The 20,990-nt window shown below is 35.5% G+C and overlaps 1 protein-coding gene across 5 annotated transcripts in view; it reads right to left on the bottom strand.

Annotated features, from left to right (window-relative positions):
- Positions 1-893: 893 nt before the first annotated feature.
- The window catches only part of PCMTD1 (protein-L-isoaspartate (D-aspartate) O-methyltransferase domain containing 1), a 40,808-nt gene continuing 20,711 nt past the window's right edge, over positions 894-20,990 (bottom strand). For 4 of the 5 annotated variants that reach the window (XM_039702950.1, XM_039702953.1, XM_039702952.1 and 1 more), the window contains 4 exons: positions 19,916-20,018; positions 8,301-8,472; positions 6,667-6,790; positions 894-3,676 (listed from right to left, as the gene is read on the bottom strand). In XM_039702950.1, the coding sequence (XP_039558884.1) occupies positions 3,306-3,676; positions 6,667-6,790; positions 8,301-8,472; positions 19,916-20,018 (770 nt within the window). In that variant the 3' untranslated portion in view covers positions 894-3,305. Of the gene's footprint in view, positions 3,677-6,666; positions 6,791-8,300; positions 8,473-16,445; positions 16,585-19,915; positions 20,019-20,990 lie in introns of those variants that run through there. The other variant, XM_039702954.1, reaches the window with a different exon arrangement.

Here is a 20,990-nt window from a genome sequence, read left to right as displayed (position 1 = left end):
TTTATAATTGATTAGTAAATCACAAAGCCTTCAGTTTTACTCAATTACATGAATGATGGAAGGCGACACTCTTGAGGACATATGGATAAATATTTAATGAGCTAAAACAGCTTTAATCAGAACACAGCACATTTAATAACATTCCCTATTTGTTTTCAAACTGACAGGCAAAGATGCATTTTAAAAAGTACTTTAGAAAAAGAGAATACAGGATTTAAAAAAAAAAGAAAAAACAAACAAAAAAACCCCAGACTTAAGTTACCTCCACCTGAACAAGCAACAGTGCTCAGCCAGGCACAGCTGTTTAGGCTCACTGCAAGGAAAACTACTCATTTCAAGTTTTTGGGAGGCAGCTGCTCAGTTTTTCCTGAATGACATGGGATTAAAAATTCACGTCTTTTGAAAAAACTGCTCTGGTCTTGTGTCCTTGACCAGACCAAAGAAGATAACCCCCCTGAAATTCCAATTCATTACACTCTTCATTACAGTCATCACAATTACAGGTTGCTCATCAGCCTAGCTGACTTACCTTGAATCTTTTCTCTAACTGGCAATAAAAAAAAGCTGTATCAAGAAGGAGTTGCAGTAGGAAGTGTGACTCACTGTTTGCTCACCACCCTTGCAGCTTTTATCTCCAAGTTTTCCTTATTTGTTTTGACCCAGATAGCCGCTCAGTTGAGGATTTTAAAAAATTCCATATTTAGGGAAAAAAAACTCCAAACATGGAAATGTTCTTCAGTATATAGCTCAAGTTTAGCTTCTGGGCTCTCCTGAGGAAACTCTCCACATGAGTACTTCAAAAGTAGTGCTGGGACCAAAATAGCTTTCCCCATTTCATGAGTAACATCTCATCTTTCAACCTTCGCAAAAATTCACAATTTAGCGAGAATATATACTTCTGAAATTCAAGAACAGCCTTTATTAAGAGATTACTGACCTAATTATGAAACAACTTGTACCTCAATTTCCAAATAACTGAAAATACTTCCACAGAAACACAGAAATTCAAGCAAGCAGAAACCACAAAAAAACATTTTATTGCAACAATGTCCCCATCATCAAGTGAGATGGCAGAAATTAAATTTCAATTAATTTTGCGTTTCTACCTTTTTATTTATGTAAATATAAATTCAAGAGTGTAAAATAAATCCACATATAAAACACAGAGGAAACATTCTCTTTCAGTGACTCCAAAAAAACTTACATACTGAAGATTCATGACAAGTCATCCACTGTCCATTTTTCCAAGTATACAGGCATGAAAGAATGCAGAAATTTATTCTCAAAAAGCATCCTGTATGAAGTCCTTGAAGTACTTAAGTAATATTTAGTAATTTAATTCTTGAACTCATGGATGTATATTCCAAGAAAGGAGACACACATCTCAAACTTCAGATTATTTAACCTCCATCTAAAATAACCCATTTAAAACAAGATTATGTTCAATTCTTATAGCTGAAGCATCACAATTACTTTATTAGTATCATTGTTATGGAAAACTATTTCTTATAAGGTTTTCCTGCTTTTAAAATAAAGTCAGAATATTTATTTCAAATACTTTTGCTAACTTATATGGTAAATATATTGCGGAAAGTAACTCCACATGCTGGTACAACAGGCCTTCATGAAATTCCATTTAAACATTACTATGATGTACCTTAAAAACAGGGACTACAGCATGAAATGCACCAAAAAGAGTCAGTGTCATGGGACTGTGTCTGACCTTCCTTCAGATGCAACAAAATGCTAACGTATTTTGAAGTAAATATTGGACTGCTAGACCATATTAATACTAGTTGGTTATAAATATTTGGAAGAAGAACATTTACTGCTTTAGAAATATCTGATTATTTTGTTCATTGTTTTACACAAAACGAAGTGTCACCAGTATTACAAAATGTATCATGGGGTATATTTCAATGGGAATGTTTTTCATTTGGTCTAACAAGCATGTATTTCCTATGATTGTGGTTTTAAATATGTATCACATGCCAAGTTCTTAATGAACTGTTTACCCTCATGGTTATGTTACAACAGAATGAAGAAATTAAGATGGTAAAAGCAAAGTTAAAAATGAGAACTGCAAATAACTTCACAACTAGAAGAGGAAAAATCATTGAAGGATTTAAATCAGCACTATTGTGGGTCCCCACAGTTGCACTGCTACTCTTAGGTTTCCAAAAGATGCATATGACTTAATAAATATTTTTGTGCTAAGAGCCATGCTCAGAAACAAAATATAGGCTGGCACAAGTCTACCTTCTTGGAGATGCATGTTAAGTATAAAATTCACTTACTAAAGTGCATTTGCTGAACAAATTCTAAGTTCTACTATTATAGCTATCCCAATAAGCAATACAAACTAAACTTTGTTGAAATTCTACCTCTACTTAAAAGCAGTAAATATAGATGACTGAAATCTAAATTACAATCTTGAATTACCAAACTTTTTGACTCAATGCTGTGAGCTCTAGAAATAAACAAATGTACTGTCCTATACTTCCCACAAATGAGGAATTACCTCTAGTTAGAAATACTGACAGTGTAGAATGGAGTTAAGTATAAGCAGAGCTGAAGTAAGCATTGCTTTGCTTCTTATTCAATATGGTGTTTCTTTAAGGCTCTGAGAGAAGCTGTTAGTTGTCTCAAGATCTTTTGGCAAAAGATAAATGCAGAAGTAGCAGGGTCATCTGACATTTCAGAACTTGTATTTTCGTATTTCACTAAAGCCAGCTCATTCAGTGTCTGTATACATTTATTGCACTTGTGTTGTTGGAATACTCTATACCAACATAGTAATAATGATTGCAACAAAGCCATAGTAAAATAAACTTTAAAAGGGTCTGATCTGGACATTAGAAGGTAAGTGTCTGCATGTTTAAAATGTTTCCCTAATAGTAATAAATACAGACAAATTGCTCATCAAGTCAGATGCACATGTTTAACCAATTATTTAGCATATATAAAATTTCACTCATCCTTTTATCAATACAAATCTGTTAGGGATCAAAAAGAGACTTACCATGCAAAATATTGATTAGTGCTGCATAATGGAATATATATTTCTATCAGAGTTAAAACAGCATTTTCAAAATTTAAAGAAAAATAGACTTTTAAAAAGGGATTCTACTGTCGAATGCAAGTCTTCCTTGTAGCAAAGACAAGATAGAGACAAGTTACCATTTATCGCTGTACTTCAGTCTTGATGAAAGACTAATAATAATTTGTCCACCTACTTCTTAATAAATGCTACATTTTCAAGAATAAGGGAACTATCAGTAGGCATTATTTCTACTTAAAACAAGTTACTTTTCTCTGTAATAGGTCAAGTATGCTTTTAAAGATTCAGGTAATGGTAGACTCATAATTTTCTCTCTCAACAGATTTCGAGGAGGCTCTTCTGGCTTCAAGGCCTCACTGTGATCTTTATCCTCCTCCTCTTTGTTATCATCTTCCATTCTTTCATCTTCTTCACTATCTAGAGGCTGAGGAATGAGCTGATTACCAACAAACACATAGGTGTTAATCCTGCGCCTACGACATCTCCTGCGTTTGCGTTTCGGAGGAGCCTTCTGAGCAATACCCTTGGCTTTCATTTCCTCGTTTATGAAGTTTCTAAGAGTGCGTCTGATATATATCCGAGCTAGGTCCTGGAGGTTCCTAACAGCACATGGAGCTAAAATGAAAGAAAAGTAAGTTGTACTAGGTGAAATTTCCCTCTAGCAAAAAAATCCCAAACTAGCTGCAAGGCAGTGAGACTAATGTTCGAAACCAATTCAATTGAAATTTTAGTAAATGATGCAATATGCAAATGACACAAAGTTAGATAGGCATCACCTTGACCCTGTGGCACAGTCCAGGAAACAAAGAAGTATTTTAAGAGATGTGCAAGAGAAGTAGTAAGCATAAACAGATCAACAAAATAAATTTTAAAAATTACACAAGAAGTAATGTCACTTTTTAGCATCTGGCATGTCTTGGCACCTACTGCTAGCACTGTTAAGATCCTGTTGTGGAAAAACAATTTCTACCCCTGTGCCATATTTGTTCAAGGCAAGTGCCTTTCTTCTGCCTCCTCCTTTTGCTTGCTTCCTACTGAATCTAACTGATGAGAGAGGGACATGTCTAATTCATAGGTGACAAACCAGATAAGCCACCTGTATCTTTGCAGCAGAAGAGGAATCAAAATTACTCAAGTCCTAAAGAGAGAAAACTCCAAACCAACAAGTAAACAAAAAGCCAAAACTTTGTTTTGCAATGACAGCCAGGTGATGACAAAATATTGCCTGGCTGCTGGACAACTGCCCTAGATGAACTATGGATGCCTAGCTGCAAGGAAAACAAAACCAAAAAAGCACACCAGCCAAAGTTGAAGCTTGTTCAACTTTCTTACTTGTCACTTTCCTTCCTTAGAATTCCTTGCATAGAATACCATAAAATTAGCAGGGACTACAGCAAGGAAGAAGTTATGGAAGAAATAATTTCAAAAATTACATTTCCAGAAAATGCATTCAGCTATAAAAGCTACTGAAGCAGTTTAAAGAAGATCTATTGTTACATACAATGACTTCAGTTGCAGACTAATTAATTTATCTGACACAGAAAGGATACTGATTTCAGGTCATGCCAAAGAGAGGGAAGGGGAAAAAAAAGTCCCATTTCTTTAGTGTAACATCAGCTGAAAATTCAAAACCCTATCTAACAATCCAGAACATGTTTAGAAGTTCAGGTGAAACAAACCATGATTGCAGATTGTATGTCAATTATAACAAATGCAAACTTTTTTTAATGAGAAGAGCAGGATGCAAAATTTTGGATATTTACTGTCCATGTATTTCCATTTGTATACTACCAGTGAACTGCACCCTAACCAATAACTACATTGATAAAATGAACCTTTTAACACCACCTCTGTAGTTTTCTACAAAAAACAAAAAAAAAAGACTCTACTTTGAGCATAGCTGACAGATATTTTACATATGCGAGTTATTTTAGTCTATATGTAACACTACCTATGTGTCAGAAAGCATTCAAGGGTTGTCCGAAGTATGGCACAGACTCTGTTTACTTAGTAATGACATCTACAAACTCTGGCTAAAATTTGCAGAAGAAACATGTTGACTAGACTACTTTGAATTTTTAAGATAAGTTATAGGTCCGTGGACTTGAAACAAATGGACAATGTTACTACAAAAGAGAAACTGACTAAAATTTTTCTTTGTTGAGGTTCAGCACACTTCTTTTTACATGCCCTGCCCCTTCCATGTACACCAAACACACCCACAAGAATGCCTTTTCTTTATTTTAACTTTTAAAATAAAGCCAGATCCACCTGAGCAGTGGATAGAAGCCTATCTCACTAATCTCATTTTAGAGTGCAACTTCAAGCTTCTAACACTTTTTTCATTTAAATGTGAGCAATACCACATTTGGTTATTTTTTCCTCTTCTCACTAAAACTTCATTTTGAAATTATAACACAGGAAACACCTTTCTTGTACTGCCATTCAGATCTGACTGTCCTGGTCTGCATCCCTCATTCTGAAAATTTAGGAATGTTGATGGAAAACCCTCCTTTGTTCCAGGGAATTAGACTGTATAAAATTATCATAAAGTTTGACTAGTCACCTCTGTATTTCATTGTTAGATATGACACAACCTATGTATTACAGATGGAACAGAGGAAAAATAATCTTGAATTAATAAATTAATTTCAAGAAATTACTTCTGAGGACTCAAACCAAGTATTAAAACAACACAAATTAATATTATTAAAATTATTTCTGCATAGGAACAGATTACATAAAGGAAATTATCTTTATACTTTGCATTAAAAAAAGGAAAATTACCTATTTTGAAGTTCACACACACTCAAAATTAATATGCAGATCAGCAATGCAAGCTGATAGGACTGGACTCCTGAAGGGCTTATATCAGTTTCACAGTTAAAATATGTTATTTTTTAGGCTCTTTGTTTGGTTTATTTAATTTCCCACATGCTACCATAGCTCTGTGTTTTACTCCTGGCCCTGACAACTCTGACAGAAAATTTCAACTCTACAATTTTCTTTGTCAGCTTTTTCTCCTTTCCTGTTATCATCCTATCCTTCCATTTGGCAACAGGTGTACTTTCAGAGACTCTCTAAAGCTCTTTACTACCTCTGCTCAAAGCATTGCAGCTAGAAAGCAAATTCCAGGGACTAAAAACAAACAGTTAGGTATGACTATATCCACTGCACAAAGACAAAGCATGGTTGGGCTTATTAATAACCTATCATACCACAGCCCCAGTTTAGATGTCTTCCTTCCATTTCAGGGAGAAGAGAAAATATTTCTCTGGTGAACCATGAGAAAGTTAGCACTATGTTGTAATATTAGCTGGCTATTTTATCTATACCACTGTTAATAGAGAAGCTGAACTGAAAAGGAAAAGGTAGCTGCAAAAAAAAGCTGCAAACATTCTATCACTTGAATTATTAACTTAAATTCAGAATATTAACTGTGAAGCAACACAGACCATGCACCAGGAGCACAAAAACGTATCAGGGAGCTACTGCTTTGCTAAATAGAATGTTTGTACAGCACAGCCTCTCAGCTTCCAGACCTCCAACATCAACATCCAGCACATAACATCCCTGCAAGACAAAGGGAAGGATCACAAACTTACGCAGTCCTACAGTGTCATGTTTGCCGTTGTCATTTCTGTTTGGTTGCACTAGTGGAGCAAACGAAACAGCAAGGATATTCTTACTTTCCCATGTGTTCTGTCCCGTTCTCAAGATCTGTGTTAGCTGCAAAACAAAACCAAAATAAATCAGTTGTTACAATTTTGTCATAGTTGATACAATTCAGATTGGTTTCAAATACCCTGCTATTTTGTTTTGCTTCAAAATTAATGAATTAAGGCAGTTTTACGAACAAAAAGGACTTTGATAACCCTTGAAATATCACTTGGTCCCTGGAGTACTAAATAGTGCTCTTTGGAAATGGGAAGAGATGCAGCCAGAAAACTAAGGCCCCAAGGTAAAAACTGAGGTAAGTTTTGTTTTTTCTCATTTTTCTAAAAGATCAAAGAATAATTTAGATTGGAAGCAACCTCTGGAGTCCTACCCTCCTCCTTGAACAGGGCCAATTTCAAAGTTAAATCAGAAGTTTTTCCGATTTTGTGAGAAAATATCTAGGACTGAGATTCCCCACCTGCCCAGGTAACCTGCTGTACTGTTCAACCATTTTTACTATGAAAAACTGTCTTCCTTATTTGCAGGTAGAAAGCAGCCTTGCTGCCAATCCGTAATGCTCTTGCAGTATGCTGTGCACCTGTGAGGAAAACTGGACTCCTGTCTACCAGATAAATTCTCCATGCCTTCAGGAAGACAACAGGAATTAAACATTTCCTTGGTGTTTTTCCACAAGCTAGATTATTTCAGATGTATGTATAGAAGGTAAAAATAGTAATGGTTTTAATTTCTCTCTTAATTTGTGACTACTTTTAAGTTGAATTCCAGCAATTTCTACTGACAGTATTCTAGTTGAATAAATAATGAAATTATTTATAGAACAGAATCATGCAGGCTATGCTTAAATCCCTCTGGTACTTTGAGAAAGCAGATCAATAATGTGAGAATTCTTTTTTGAAAGTAAAGTAACTAACATGCTTATCAACAAGCATTTTAGCAATTATCTTACTTAGGAGGGCATCAACTTAAGTCACACGATGTGCCTTTTTCAATTTCCCTATTAGTAAAACAGGGAGAGTAATACTTACCATTGAGAAGCCTTTTGAGGTCTAAGAATGAAAAGTGATAAAAATGTGAAGTATTATTAAAATAATATGCCCCTGTCTGATAAGCATTACATCTGACATGGAAAATCAACAGCGAAAACTGCTGTGAATACAGACATTTTTTTCCTTTGTTTTTTTCCTCCCCTTGCAATGTCCCACTAATCATAGTTATTTTGTATTCTTTGAAATCAGTTCTCCTGGTTTAGAGGTGGTTTCTTTGTTTTGAAGTACTGACTGAAAAGGTCTGTGTGGCAGGGAGATTTCAAAGCAGTTCAGCATAACACACAGGAAATAGCATGAAACAGACTGTTACAAGCAGGATATTGATGCTTTCCTACAAATCTAAGGGAAAAAAGTTCAAGACTTCATTAAAAAGATTAATATCTGCTAAACTGCAACAATACATTGAATCAAGGTATCATAACTTGAACATTAACTTAGCCATAACCAAAAGCATTCTTTAAATTACATATTACTCATACTAGAAGACAAAAAGGGGAAATTGTCACTAAAGTCACCTGATCTTCTATAGGCATTACTAAAATGCCTCCAACTTTCAATAAAATTTTCATGTAGTTTTCATGGTCTTTCTGGACTCCAGCTCCACAGTAAATCCGGTCATACTGATGACTGTCTGAGGCTATTTCCAAACAATTACCAACCACAAAGGCAGGTTCACAGAACTCAAATCTAAGAGGAAGAAGAAAAAAAAGAAAGAGGGGACACATTTCAAATTAGGACTTTTAGGAAAAGCCAGTCTAGATAAAGACAGAAAAATGTATTTCATATGTTCCCTTATATCATGAAGAATGATTAGCATACATAATTTAGAAGTCTGTATTAAGACATTACTTTGAGAGTAATCTGTTTTTTTTTTCTGCCACATCAGGGACCACTGGAGAAAAACTCTTGCAGTTACAATTACGTATTATACAAAGCAGAGAAAGTTTCAAACATCACCTTTCTAACTGCAAGCAAGTAGATTCATCCGAAGAAATCTTAAGCTATATGGCACGACTGCTACTCAAACAGTATGTTTATCAACAATAAGCAATATACAGGCTGTTGAATAGACACCGAAAAGTTTAATTTCCTAGTAGCTCCCCTCCATTTTCTATCAGTTAGGGTCTATTTAAAGGCTCTTTTTCCTCTGCCTCCCAATTTTCCACCTTGAGCCCAATCCACTTTTCCCCAAAAAGTAATTCAATGGAGAAGTCTGACATTTTTTTGACCACACGCAAAGCAAAAAATAGAAAAATTCTTTATCGCAGAAACATCTCATTTTCTTCAGTAAATGGAAGTAATACAACTGCATTTTAGTGGACCAAAGTTTATAACACAAGTTGAGAGGACTGTAGGTGTTCTCTGTCACTGCATAAAATACCAAAGGAAAAATGTACAGGGCAGTACTTTATTGCTAAAGCTGCATATATTTGCCACAACACTGTTATTTTCTGACATTTTTTAAATCTCTGAAGCATGTTACCACTTTAGCTGTTAACACCATAATACAATCTATCATTTTGTAAAAAAATTCATTGAACGAATAACTGTACATCTTCCTCGGGCACTTTATATATAAGAGGAGAGGATACAAAGTAGCTCATAAAAAGGATTTATGGTTTTCTTTGAAAAAAATATTACATAAAACCTAACACCCTTGTTTTTGCATGAAAAAGTTCATAAACTTCATCTGGCAGTATTAGAGTCCAATGCATCTCAAACTGCATCTAGAAGGAATGAATTTTTCTAACAACTTCAAATACACATAGCCATTTTATGAACTTTATGGCTGACTGTCAATGGAAAATAATTTTTCTTTCTGCTCAGCTAGCATTAGCAAATCCCAGTACAATACCTGACAACATTCAAATCAATATTTTTTTCAGTTACAGTAAAGTTGGCAGATTTCACTGCTTAGGGATGAAGCCTGTAAGGCTTGGCTGACTTTCTGATCTAGAGTGCTGCCATTAACAAATCAGGAAATTGAAGTTTTTGCTGAAAGTGTAATTTTCTCTCCAAGATGGGATGCTTGATCTTGAAAATAATTCAATGCTTCTTTCTTTGTCTAGTCCAGACCAACCCCAGAATATTTTTACAACTACTGCATGGTTCTCTCTCATGCACTTCTTGTGGTCAAGAGTCCATGTTTTCTCTTCCAAAGGGGGAAAGAAAGCTACAAACAACGCTAGTCAGTTGAAGACAAAAAAGGGAGATGGAAGTGGAACAGGGATAAATTGCCTTGTTGCACAAACTGAGAAGGTGAAGCTAGACCGGCCAGACTGTGGCTGAAATAATTTCAGATTAACACAGAAAGATCCAGAAATACATTAGACAAGACAGAAAATGAAATCCGAGACACTGGTCAATCTGCTGAAGAAGCAAATCTCATTGCGTAAGCACTTGGGCTATCATATTCCTTCCTACATTTTCTACATTCCACATACAGGTCAAACAGGCAGTTTATGCTACAGTTTTCATTTCAGATTGTCTACACTTTAAATCAAGCACTAACATATCAATTTAATTTGCAAGTTTGAGTAAAGTACTTTTGTGGGCTTAAAAAGTAAAGGAGGAAGGGGCAGGGAGAGAACGAATATGGTACTTTTCCAAAAGGCAGTTTTAAATCATGACACAGTCCTTGGTTAGTCTCATAAAAATGAAGATGGCCTCCCTGCCTACATGCCCATCCCCACAACTTTCACAACTTCTTACCTTTTCAGAATGCTCCTTTAAAACCTACCAAATTTATTACCAGATAATCCTGTTTCCTCTACTAGAAACCACCCTAAAAGCTCATGAATACACTGGCCACACCCTCTTAAAATAAGGAGGAACACCAAATATCCAAGGAATACAAGACACAAGAAAACTCCATGAAACATTCCCCAGACACAAAGTACTCTATACATGAGCTGAGGACAAAAATCCACAGTGGTCTTTACTAATATAGTAAAAGCTGAAGATAATTTGTCTTTTAGCTTCGTAGCTTGCAACCAGAAGGGCACAAAGTCTAAATAAAGACACAGAAGCAACTTAATACACTTAAAAGAGTAAGATGAGTTAAATACTAGAGACCAACTCTGTCTATAGGCACTTCAGATTGTCTGGACTCTGCTCCTTCCACCCTATTAGCAGAGTTTTGTGAAGACACAAAAAAGCTCATGACCACAAGAGCTGTTCATTTGTTATTCCAATTACTTCAAAAAATACCTTCTTCCTCCACATAGTTTATCAGTTAGTTTCAACCACCTGTCAATAGGTGGTCTTCCTGACAAACTCATTTCTTGCAGCAAAACTAAACACTTTATGGACTAGGTTACATGTAGTTTCTGAAGACACCTCTTTAAACAATGTCAGATGACAAATGAGATCAAATCAGCTCACCTGGCTGTGCAATGCTCACCCCCAGCTTGCCTCAATTGGTGTGCCAGCTGCTGGACTGCTGCTAGTTCACAAACTGCCACAAGTAATTCCCTGTTATCCAGAAAGGTAAAAGTAGGTAGAAGAAATGGGAGGAAAAGGTGATAAACTGCCTCTGGTAGCAGCAACATGCCTGTTTAAAAGCCTATCCCTCTTTATTTGTGCTTCTCACAAAATTATTCAGAAATAACTGCTTCATGTGTTAGGGTATGAACAGTGACTCATATCAGACATACCAGAAATAGAAGAAAAGCATACTGCTTTCCTGCTTAGTACAGCCCCATGAACTTTTCACGACTAGCTGAGTTGCAGAACAGTGAATCTCACACCTCCATGCTCCCATGAAATGTAGAACTCACTAGCGATGCAGCAAGACTCTTTCCCAGATCCCTGATCTTAAGATGATTTTGATTATAAACACACCTCTGAATCAGAAAGAGCTGATAAAGATATGCACAATTTTCTTGTATTTATCCAATCCAGTAATAAGAGGTGACCTTCGAACACAGACTGAAGTATAATTCTGAAAATTCTTTCTGCTAACTTGCCTACATATTTTTCAAAAAAAAGTGAAGTTTAGATTGGGGTCTTATATACCTGAGTAAAACCAATCAATCCAGGAAATTATTTAAAACTTAAATACAAAGGTTCTACAAATACAAGGAAGTATTCCGTATTTAGAATACCCACAGGGCACATCACAAGCAAGTTAGTTTTACAGTGGGAAAGTAGTATCAGCCATATTAGGTCAAGTTCCATTTCAAAACAATCAAACCCCAATTCTTTTAGTACTAATTGTTGCTACATCCAAAAAGTTTCCTTTATTCTTATTGCATCTGGAGTATCAAAACAGACCAGATACTGCACTTCATTCTGTGTTATATGGAGCTATCTTTTATTAATATCGATGAAAATAAAATAGTTTATTGCTTTAACATGAGTATTGACAAACATGTACGATAACTATCAAGAAGAACTAGTATTTCACTTAAACATTTTGCTTATTTCCAAGCTGAAATGCAACTAAAAATTGCCAAATGTTCTTGAATGTTTGTTCACCTCTACCGTGTAACCAAGGTGGCTTTACAAAGCATTATATTGGTAACATGAAAAAAACTATTTCACACACCAGACAACAAAAAGAAGGGGAAAAAGTGCTGGAACTATCTAGAAAAGTTTAGTCACTTCAAGTTCTTCAGTTGAATCTGCTATCTTGATTGCAAGAGAATCAACAGCCAAGAACACAGAAATTAGGAGTTCCCACTACAGATAAGATGGCAACAGAACATGTCTGTTTAAACAAACACTTGCCACAGAAATAATTTAAGCATGCACAGATCACATGTAGCAATGGCCCAAGATAACTAAGCAGTTTCAAGCATGTGAGAGTTTTGCATAGAATGGGCAGTTCAAGTGCAAGGCAAAGGTACTTTTCTTCCAGCTAAATTAAGAAAAAAAAACAAACCTGCAGAATTTAAAGTGAGTTTTTGCCTTTGCTGCAGAAACTTAAGAAAATGATCAAGTAATAGATTGTAGCTGCACATGTTTTTAAGTTAGATTCCGTATAGTTAGCAACACAGTGAAGTATTACTACTGTAATAAAAGAAACGACAATTTAAAACATTTACAGCAAAGATCTGAGGTTAAGTTTGTTGCTCTTGTATCCATATCCACCAATCTAGTATACGTGCCACAGCAAAATACTAAATAATGAAGCTGGAGAGTGTAACACTAACCTACCATAGTAGCCAGGATGTTTTACAAGGCGATTCACTGGTTGGTCCTAATATGACACCCACCCATGAACCCTACCTTTAATTACTTCCAGCTCTGAATATGTACAGAACACTTCTTGGGCCAAGCTCTTCCACCTATACAACCTCCATGAATGCAGGGTGTAATGCTGATGTTTTGTGAAGATGAAACTGGGTGCAGGAAGATATGGATTGTCTCCTTTTTTGTTGTTTTAAGTGGTAAACATACTTGATTTTTTTTTAAAAGAACAAGGTCAATAACATTGGAGAAAAATCTCAAATAATTTGAAGGAAAAAAACCCCCAAACCTGTCAGCATTCACAGATATTACATATATCCACAGATATATGTAATCTGAAGAAAACAGTAAAATATATTATGAGATTAAAAAAAGCAACATGGGGGAACCACTTAAAACTTTTTGCTATGAAAAGAATGATTTAGTTCTTAAAACCAGCATCACTCCAGCTACATTTTACACCTCTCAACTACTACATTCATATCAAAATAGCAGTACACTTCTGCCTATCCCCATAATTGCTAACCACACTCATATCTTTCAGCTTACTGTTCACAGCCCTTATAGAAAGAAAATCCATGTCAACATAAATTTAGTATGCTTTTTTCCCATCCACACACATTTCCTTTAGTTGGTGAACTCAAAGCTCTAAAAGCCTGAATCCACATTCAGAACCATCAATCTGCTTTAAGTAATTCCCTTCCAATACGAAATGTATTTAAATTTATTTAAATTTAGGGCACAAAGGACTATGATTCAACTTTAATAATGTATAAGAAAAGGTTGGCAAATTGTTAACATTTGTCATGTGAACTACCGTGACATTACATTAGAAGAAAGAATTTCACACAAGTCTTTGTGGGGAAAAAAAACAAACAACCAAAACAACATATCTTAATAAATATTTCAAAACAGAATAGAAAATCCAGCAGAACTCATGGAATTAGCTTCATATCAAACTACCCTTAAACCATCAAACACATTAATAACCAGACACTTAAATGAATCTGCAAAATGCATAGAGTCTGAAAATATGTGATAAAACATTAAACAACTTTCCTTACTGTGATGAGGAAGTAACACTTAGTTTTGTCCCCTATACTAATGTACTTTCTAGTTCCAATATACTGCTGGCCATACTTTCAGAAAATGCAAAGTGTGGAAAGAAGGAAACACACACTCCACCAGTTCTGGCACATTGGTTGGTGAAAAGAAACAAACCCAAAAACTGGTGTATAAAGCTATGGCAGTTGCAAAATGAGTTCCCATGCTGACTTAAAGACAAAGACTGAAAAGCTACACATCATTTAACCTAGAAAGTTGTGGTTTCTTTGTGCAGTTGCATTAAAAATACCATCTCAGAGCCTCCATTATACCAAACAAGAATTTCCTAAATCAATAATCTTAGTCCAAGCATTCCTAGAACCTAATGGTTAAACACTGATTTATTCACTGAAAGAAACTTTGAAGAAGTTTTCAGATCATTTAGTAAATTCTTTCAAAACTTGTCTTCCTTGAAAACAACAGATGAATACTCATATGGCTTTACATGACATAACATGCCACAAGAACATGCAACAGATTAATGAAATACTTTGATTTCTATTAGTCTCTCTCATTTCATTTGACTGTGAATGTGCTTTAGAGCTAACACCAGTCAGATAGAAAGGTAAACAATTTTTAGATAGTGTTAATTCTTTTCCTATGAAGTGGGGCAGTATCAGGGCAAGATGGTAAGCTCTTTCCACCTTTTCTCAAGCTTTTTCTCCACTGTTCATTCTGTCTTATTTAAGTATTTTCCAAGCTCTCTGAAGTAGTCTTTGGCTCCTGTATAAATTCATATTCACATATTTCTAGCATATTTTGCTGTAAAGTTACACACCTTTCACCCACTAGTATTGTTGATACCTTTTGCATGTATACTAGAAATTAAACAGATTAAAATATTAAATCCTTGAAAACTTCTCATACATTTTAAGAAGTTTTATCTTCATTTCATGAAGAACACTTAATTTTAAGTCCCTTATATCCAATTATAACAGTAATTTTAATCAGCATTACAGTAATAGCCAAAAGTGATGCTGGCAAAATTTCTATTCAATACCTTTGTCCTGAACATTATTTCAGCTTCCAGGCAATGCTATATAGGGACAGTGGGAAACCTGTATCTCTACCTCATTTGTCATCTTGCCATCTCTGAATAAAACTGTCCTGCTTCTTAGCTATCTTGTTCATTATTTCTGACATTCTCCTTCACTGAGTGGACCAAAGCATATTATTCAATTACTTCTGAAGAAAAAGTCAAACTTCTTAAAGTCAAAGTTCTTAAAAATATTTATGACTCATGACACTCTTCCTTTCACACAGATTTACAAAATTTAACCAGAATAATATAAATACATCATATCTAAATTTTGGTAGTAAAATGAAAAGTAATACTGAAGGAATACTTTTCAGCAATTCCAGAGAATATTAGGAAAAGTGAATGGGCATAGGGAAGTAAGAAAAAATTTGTCAATTCAGTTTAGTGTAAAGGCCCTATGATAACCATGGAAAAAGTCTGGAGAAAGATTTGCCTGTTAACAAAAACTAGAAAAGTATTTTCTTTTTATTTTTAACAAAGCAGAAAACTATTTTATAGGTTGAAAAAGTTGTATTTTCTACTGTGGATTTTTGTGAAACAGCAGCTTTTATAGGAGCCATATACCAAGTATTGTCATCACTTGTTTTAATGTAAGAAAAATTTTAAGTACTATCAAAACTTGTAGACATAAGAGATTTCCAAGGGCAGGGTCCACTATGGGATTTATTTTTAAAAGGTATTCCACCTGTTGTTCTCAGGGCAAGAATATCTGTTTTTGTTACTATCAAATATTTGGAAAATGTAGGCATAGTTCCTTCCCAGGTAAGAGTACATTCAATTGTCTCTGAACCTTCTGGTTTACAAGGTAAAGAACACAAAGTTTCCCTCATACCTCTAAATGAATAAAACCACTGTATTGCAAGCCCCTATTTTCCTTCCCTTTTTGTTTAACATAACCTCTGGCATAAAAGAATTCCACTGCCTGTGTTGCTCTGATTAGATTAAATCTCAACAAGAATTAACTCACCACTAAAAAAGCATTATTTACGTTATCTGAAATTAGGTTATCAGCAAGATTTAAACTGTGAAAGTCATCAGTAAATTTTGGAGACAGTTTGCTTTTTCCTGCTTAAATTTTTACTGCAATCACTAGCCAGCTGACCAGCAACAAGGAGCTCGATTTTTTTTTGTGTGTACACCAGGGAATCGCCTTTCAAATCTAATTTAATTTTAAAAGTGAGCCTTTAGAGCTTACATTTCAATGAAGAAAAACATTCTACTGGAAGATGTTCTTTAATGCCAACACAATCTACTACAGGACTTCAGGAGGAAGTTTCACGCATAACAGTTATCCCAGAATTAGTACTAGGGTTTTGTCACTTACCATTGAAGTGGATTCTTTTGATCCTGAGAAGGGTTGGTGATTTTCTTTCACAGCAGGGACTTCACCAGCTTACCCAGGTTTGGGTTGTGATAGGGTGCTAGAAGATGGGCAACCTAGCCTTGCCCTGTGGCTCTCTCTCCAAGCTGGATATTCTAGGTCTAGAAGTTGAACGGGAGCAGAAAAGACAACACATTCCCCTTCAATAAACAGGTGAAGCGGGGCCTGGTACTTGAACATATGTGTTTTAGATAGAGCCTTCTTAAGGAATGATTCTTTTCCCCTTAATTGGCATGCATTCTCTGAAGGTTTCAAGAATGAAAGAGAGCCTTATATGTATTTCAGACTCAAAGAATTTTCTTTAGTCTATACCTAAAATCTTTTTACCTCAACCATCATGACACTTTCAGATGTTTTCAAGAAAGAACTCCTTTGCTTTTACTGGCAAACACACATCATCAAATAAATCAAGGCAGCAGTTTATCTTTCAGAATGCACAACTCCACCTCCATTTAGAGGAAAACTGTTTTTATAGATTGGTGGGATATGGATACAGATATAAGTAATTACTGAAATTATTTAAAGCAAGTATCTGAGAACTCTTCTTCTGATGAACAGCTCCAGAGGCCAAAACTCAGAAAGGACCAGCTATTGGAGACAGACAGCCCTCCCTTAAGGCTGAGTCTCAAATCCTTCTGGACATGCTAATTTTACATACTGTCAGGTCACTGGTGAAGTACCTTACCTGAATCATAGAAAAGTAAACTTCTAATTATACTTCAACAACATTATTATCAAGAATCAAAAAAGCAAGTTAAACTGTATCACACAGCAGTGACACATCCTCCCATCCAAATTGCATCAAAGAAATATTCCATCTTGTTTTATTAAGCAAGAACCCATCTAAATCATCACGACCCAGCTCCACACAGAAGTCAGATGCAAAACCAATGGCCTATTACTCCAAGCAAAGGAACGAAGTTATGAAGTGTTTATTTATGATCCAAGCTGAAGATCTCCAAGTACCTACCCATAAACGTAAAGTCGTTTGTGTTTCAAAAGCAGGATGCTTAGAACATTCAAATCGGACTGCAGATGTTAACACACTAAAGAAAGAATGCAGGGAAGTGGCGAAACAAAGCTTTACTGAATTTCCCATTTGTGTAACTCCATTATTGCCAGGAACACACATGTTCTCTGTACTCCTTATGTCCCCCGGGTACCTTGTTGGAGGCTGCTGGTCAAGTTCAAGTTATTTTTCACACACATTCACAGAGACAACTAACTTCAATCATACCAGTCTGTCATATAATCTATTTTCAAGCACTGAGGACTCCTGCTCGGAATACACCAGTGATCAGCAGCAGACAGATACCACACACCTCTGCCCTGGGTGGTCTTTCAGACAAATATTAAGCTGACCAAAGTAGTACTTAAGTTCGGATAGTGCAGTCCCATAACTTTGGGTAAAACTCTTTCACTTATAAATTAAGATGCAGGAAAAAGTTACTGAAACAAGAAGCAAAACCAGACTTACTGAGTCAGAGAATGTTTCTTTGAGAGTCAGCTTAAAATTCAAGATATTATATTAATACTTACAGTAAAAACAAATACAAAAGAACCTTACCACAGGAAAAAAAACCCCCACAAATCATCTTCATTAACTACATTAAAATACAAAATATTTACAAAGAAAGCAATTAGCCAGAATGAGCTATGCAGACAACTTGGTAATTCCCCCCGAAACACAAAATACAACCAGGTAACCATTATTGTATCAACTGAACTGCAGCTATTACAGGTAGATTTCTATCAAAAAGCACTTTCACAGAAGGATAATTTTTGTTATGTTGGTGAGGAGACTCGTATTTCTTTGGAACAGATACAATACTGACATATACTTACATCATGTTTAACACTTTTGCTTGTCTCAAGTTCTTGCATGTTTTGAAGTGTAAACAACACCCCCAGTGTTCTGCTATTCATTTACTAAACTATCCTTATCAAATTTTGTTTCAATAATGTCAAAACTTCATTGCTACCCCAATTTCTTTTAATTTCTGTATATAAACCTATCATCTGACTGGTAAGACATTCCAATCAAAACCAGCTTTTGTATGTCTTGTATAGACACCTACAGTAATGCACAGGTTATGTGCCAGGATTCACTAGCTAGAAGGTACATCTAACTTAAAAGAGCCATTAATGCAGTATTAGTACTGATCATAAATTACCATATTTCACACCCATTTTTTTAAGACACATAAACTGCATCATAAAGCTGCTCACTGAATCTATTTTTATTTCTTCTAGCTTGTGTTATAGATTAACTTCAGCCAACATAAATGCTTGTATTAAAATTAAGACAACAATAATGAAAGATATGCATGTTCACCTACATGATTTTATTTATTTTACTGGGCAAACACAGTACCAAAATAATGTAGCCAGTATCAGAATTACAGAATTTACTTCAGATACAGGTAACACTAGGATGATACTCTGCTGTTACTTAGGAGCATGAAGAGAAAGGCTTGTGGTCAGACATGAGCTCCTGAAGTTTGGGGTATGGGAAAAAGTGGATTGAGCTCCAGCCAACATAATCAAGAATGTGTCAGTCATAAAGCACATTACACAGCTAAAAGGATAGCAAAAACTTTCTTTGCTGCCCACAGGGGAAGAAAGAGGTGTAGAATGTGCAATTTTTAGGTTACTCCTACAACTCAAAAGATTTTCTGCATTTCCAGAAGTTACCTTATAATCACTGGTGGAGAATTTATTGCCTGCAAGGAAAGAAGTCTTTACGAAGAACAGCCTTAGGCCAGAACCTTGCCTTCCCTTCAACAGGGGCAGAGACTCCCAATACTCTTACAGGCCAACTTAACAAAAAATTGTTGAGTAGGTAGAAGCAATAAGGTTCAAAGCCCTGGAACCCAGAGTTATACCCTGAAGTAAAAATGAGTAGCGCTACGAGCATAGATGAATACTCTGAAGTCCATCTCCTCGGGAGGTAAACATGAAGGCAATCAGAAACAATCACTCATGTCCACATCAACAGGGTAGATTACAAAGAAAGTTAATACTGTACAGAGAGACGATGTAAAATTACATAAAAACCGATTCAATGGATAAAAAATGCTCTATACATGCAAAGACACCCACGTACCACGTCACTCTCCTAAATGCATATATACATGCATGTGCACATACACACAGGTACCCGTGTATGTACACACATGGCCAAAATGCAGGAAAATCCACTTTGCTAAGCATTGCACAGCAGAAATACTCCCATACTTCCAAAGAGTGCTTTCTTAAGCCTCAACTTACCAAGTAGAGTCACAAACTGGAAGATTTATGTTTGGGTTCTGTGATGCCATTCTTCTCCCCTCCCTAAGCTCATAAGCAATGACATGCTGAGTTTAAAACCAAAAATGTTATTACAAAGCAAGCTAGACAAATTAGATACTTACTTATCAAAGCTATCACTGTATTTTATGAAGCTCTCCAACTTTTCCTTTGCATATTCTACCACATCTGAATGAAGCTCTATTCCATGATTTATCCCGAAAGGCCCTGTAAATAAAAACAGCATAGTGTGTTTTTGTGATGTTTCTTTTCCAAGCACAGCAAAACTGCACGGAACAGCACTATAGTGTAAAAGCATCAAAACTGCATAAAACAGAAGTCTCCCAACACTGCTAGACAAAGTTATTTTTTGCATCTGCATTGCCAGTGCTTAAAGAGGAAGGTAAAAGGCCAAAGATTCAATAAAGGAACAGGGACAGAACTACAACAAAACAATTACAGAACAAATCTTCTTTGTAAGCCTGCAGAAATTAAGCTGACTACATTGAAGTTAGTCTGAGCAAATTCTTTTTCAAAATATTACTTGTTATATAATAAAAATTATTATTCAGTCTGTATTTTGATATTTAGATTTTCAAGCTTTCTTATGGCAAACTTTTCATTTTCTGACAATTTAGAAATTGGAGATTATATCCCTTAGCCACATATGCTCTTCTATTTTGCAGGTTGCAAAATCAGAAATTTGTTCCTGATTTAATATAATAATTAATTTCCACCAAGAACAGTGAAATTGCCCACACATTATGTTCACTCATCACAATCCCACCACAACTGCATTGCCTTCCTGTGATCAAATCCAAGTATAATTCCAAGTCAAACTGTGTGCCAAAAGTTAATGCTATTATTTCAGGAACAAGAAGAAATCATGACAGTATATTGAGGATTATCCACATCAGGAAGGAATCTGAATCAGACAGTCACATTTGCTGTAAGGATTCTAAATTTAACAAGCACTCATAGCCCAGGGTCTTTAGTCACTGGAGCATAGAATTGGAAAAGGGAGAGGGAAGGGAAAGAAGGAAAATAAACATCAATAAGATTAGACAAAACTTATATTTATATCTTCTACAGCATTTTAAATCTTTCTTAAACATTTAGCTCCATGATGTTACTCCACTGAAACAGGATTAAATTTGTCTTCTCTAGGACACAGATTAACAAAACAGACCTAGGGTTAGT

This window comes from Passer montanus, unplaced genomic scaffold (assembly GCF_014805655.1).
Source record: "Passer montanus isolate IOZ18808 unplaced genomic scaffold, ASM1480565v1 scaffold16, whole genome shotgun sequence".
Taxonomy (NCBI): Eukaryota; Metazoa; Chordata; class Aves; order Passeriformes; family Passeridae; genus Passer; species Passer montanus.
The sequence above is the reverse complement of the archived record's forward strand: the minus strand, read 5'-3'. Positions and strand labels throughout refer to the sequence as shown.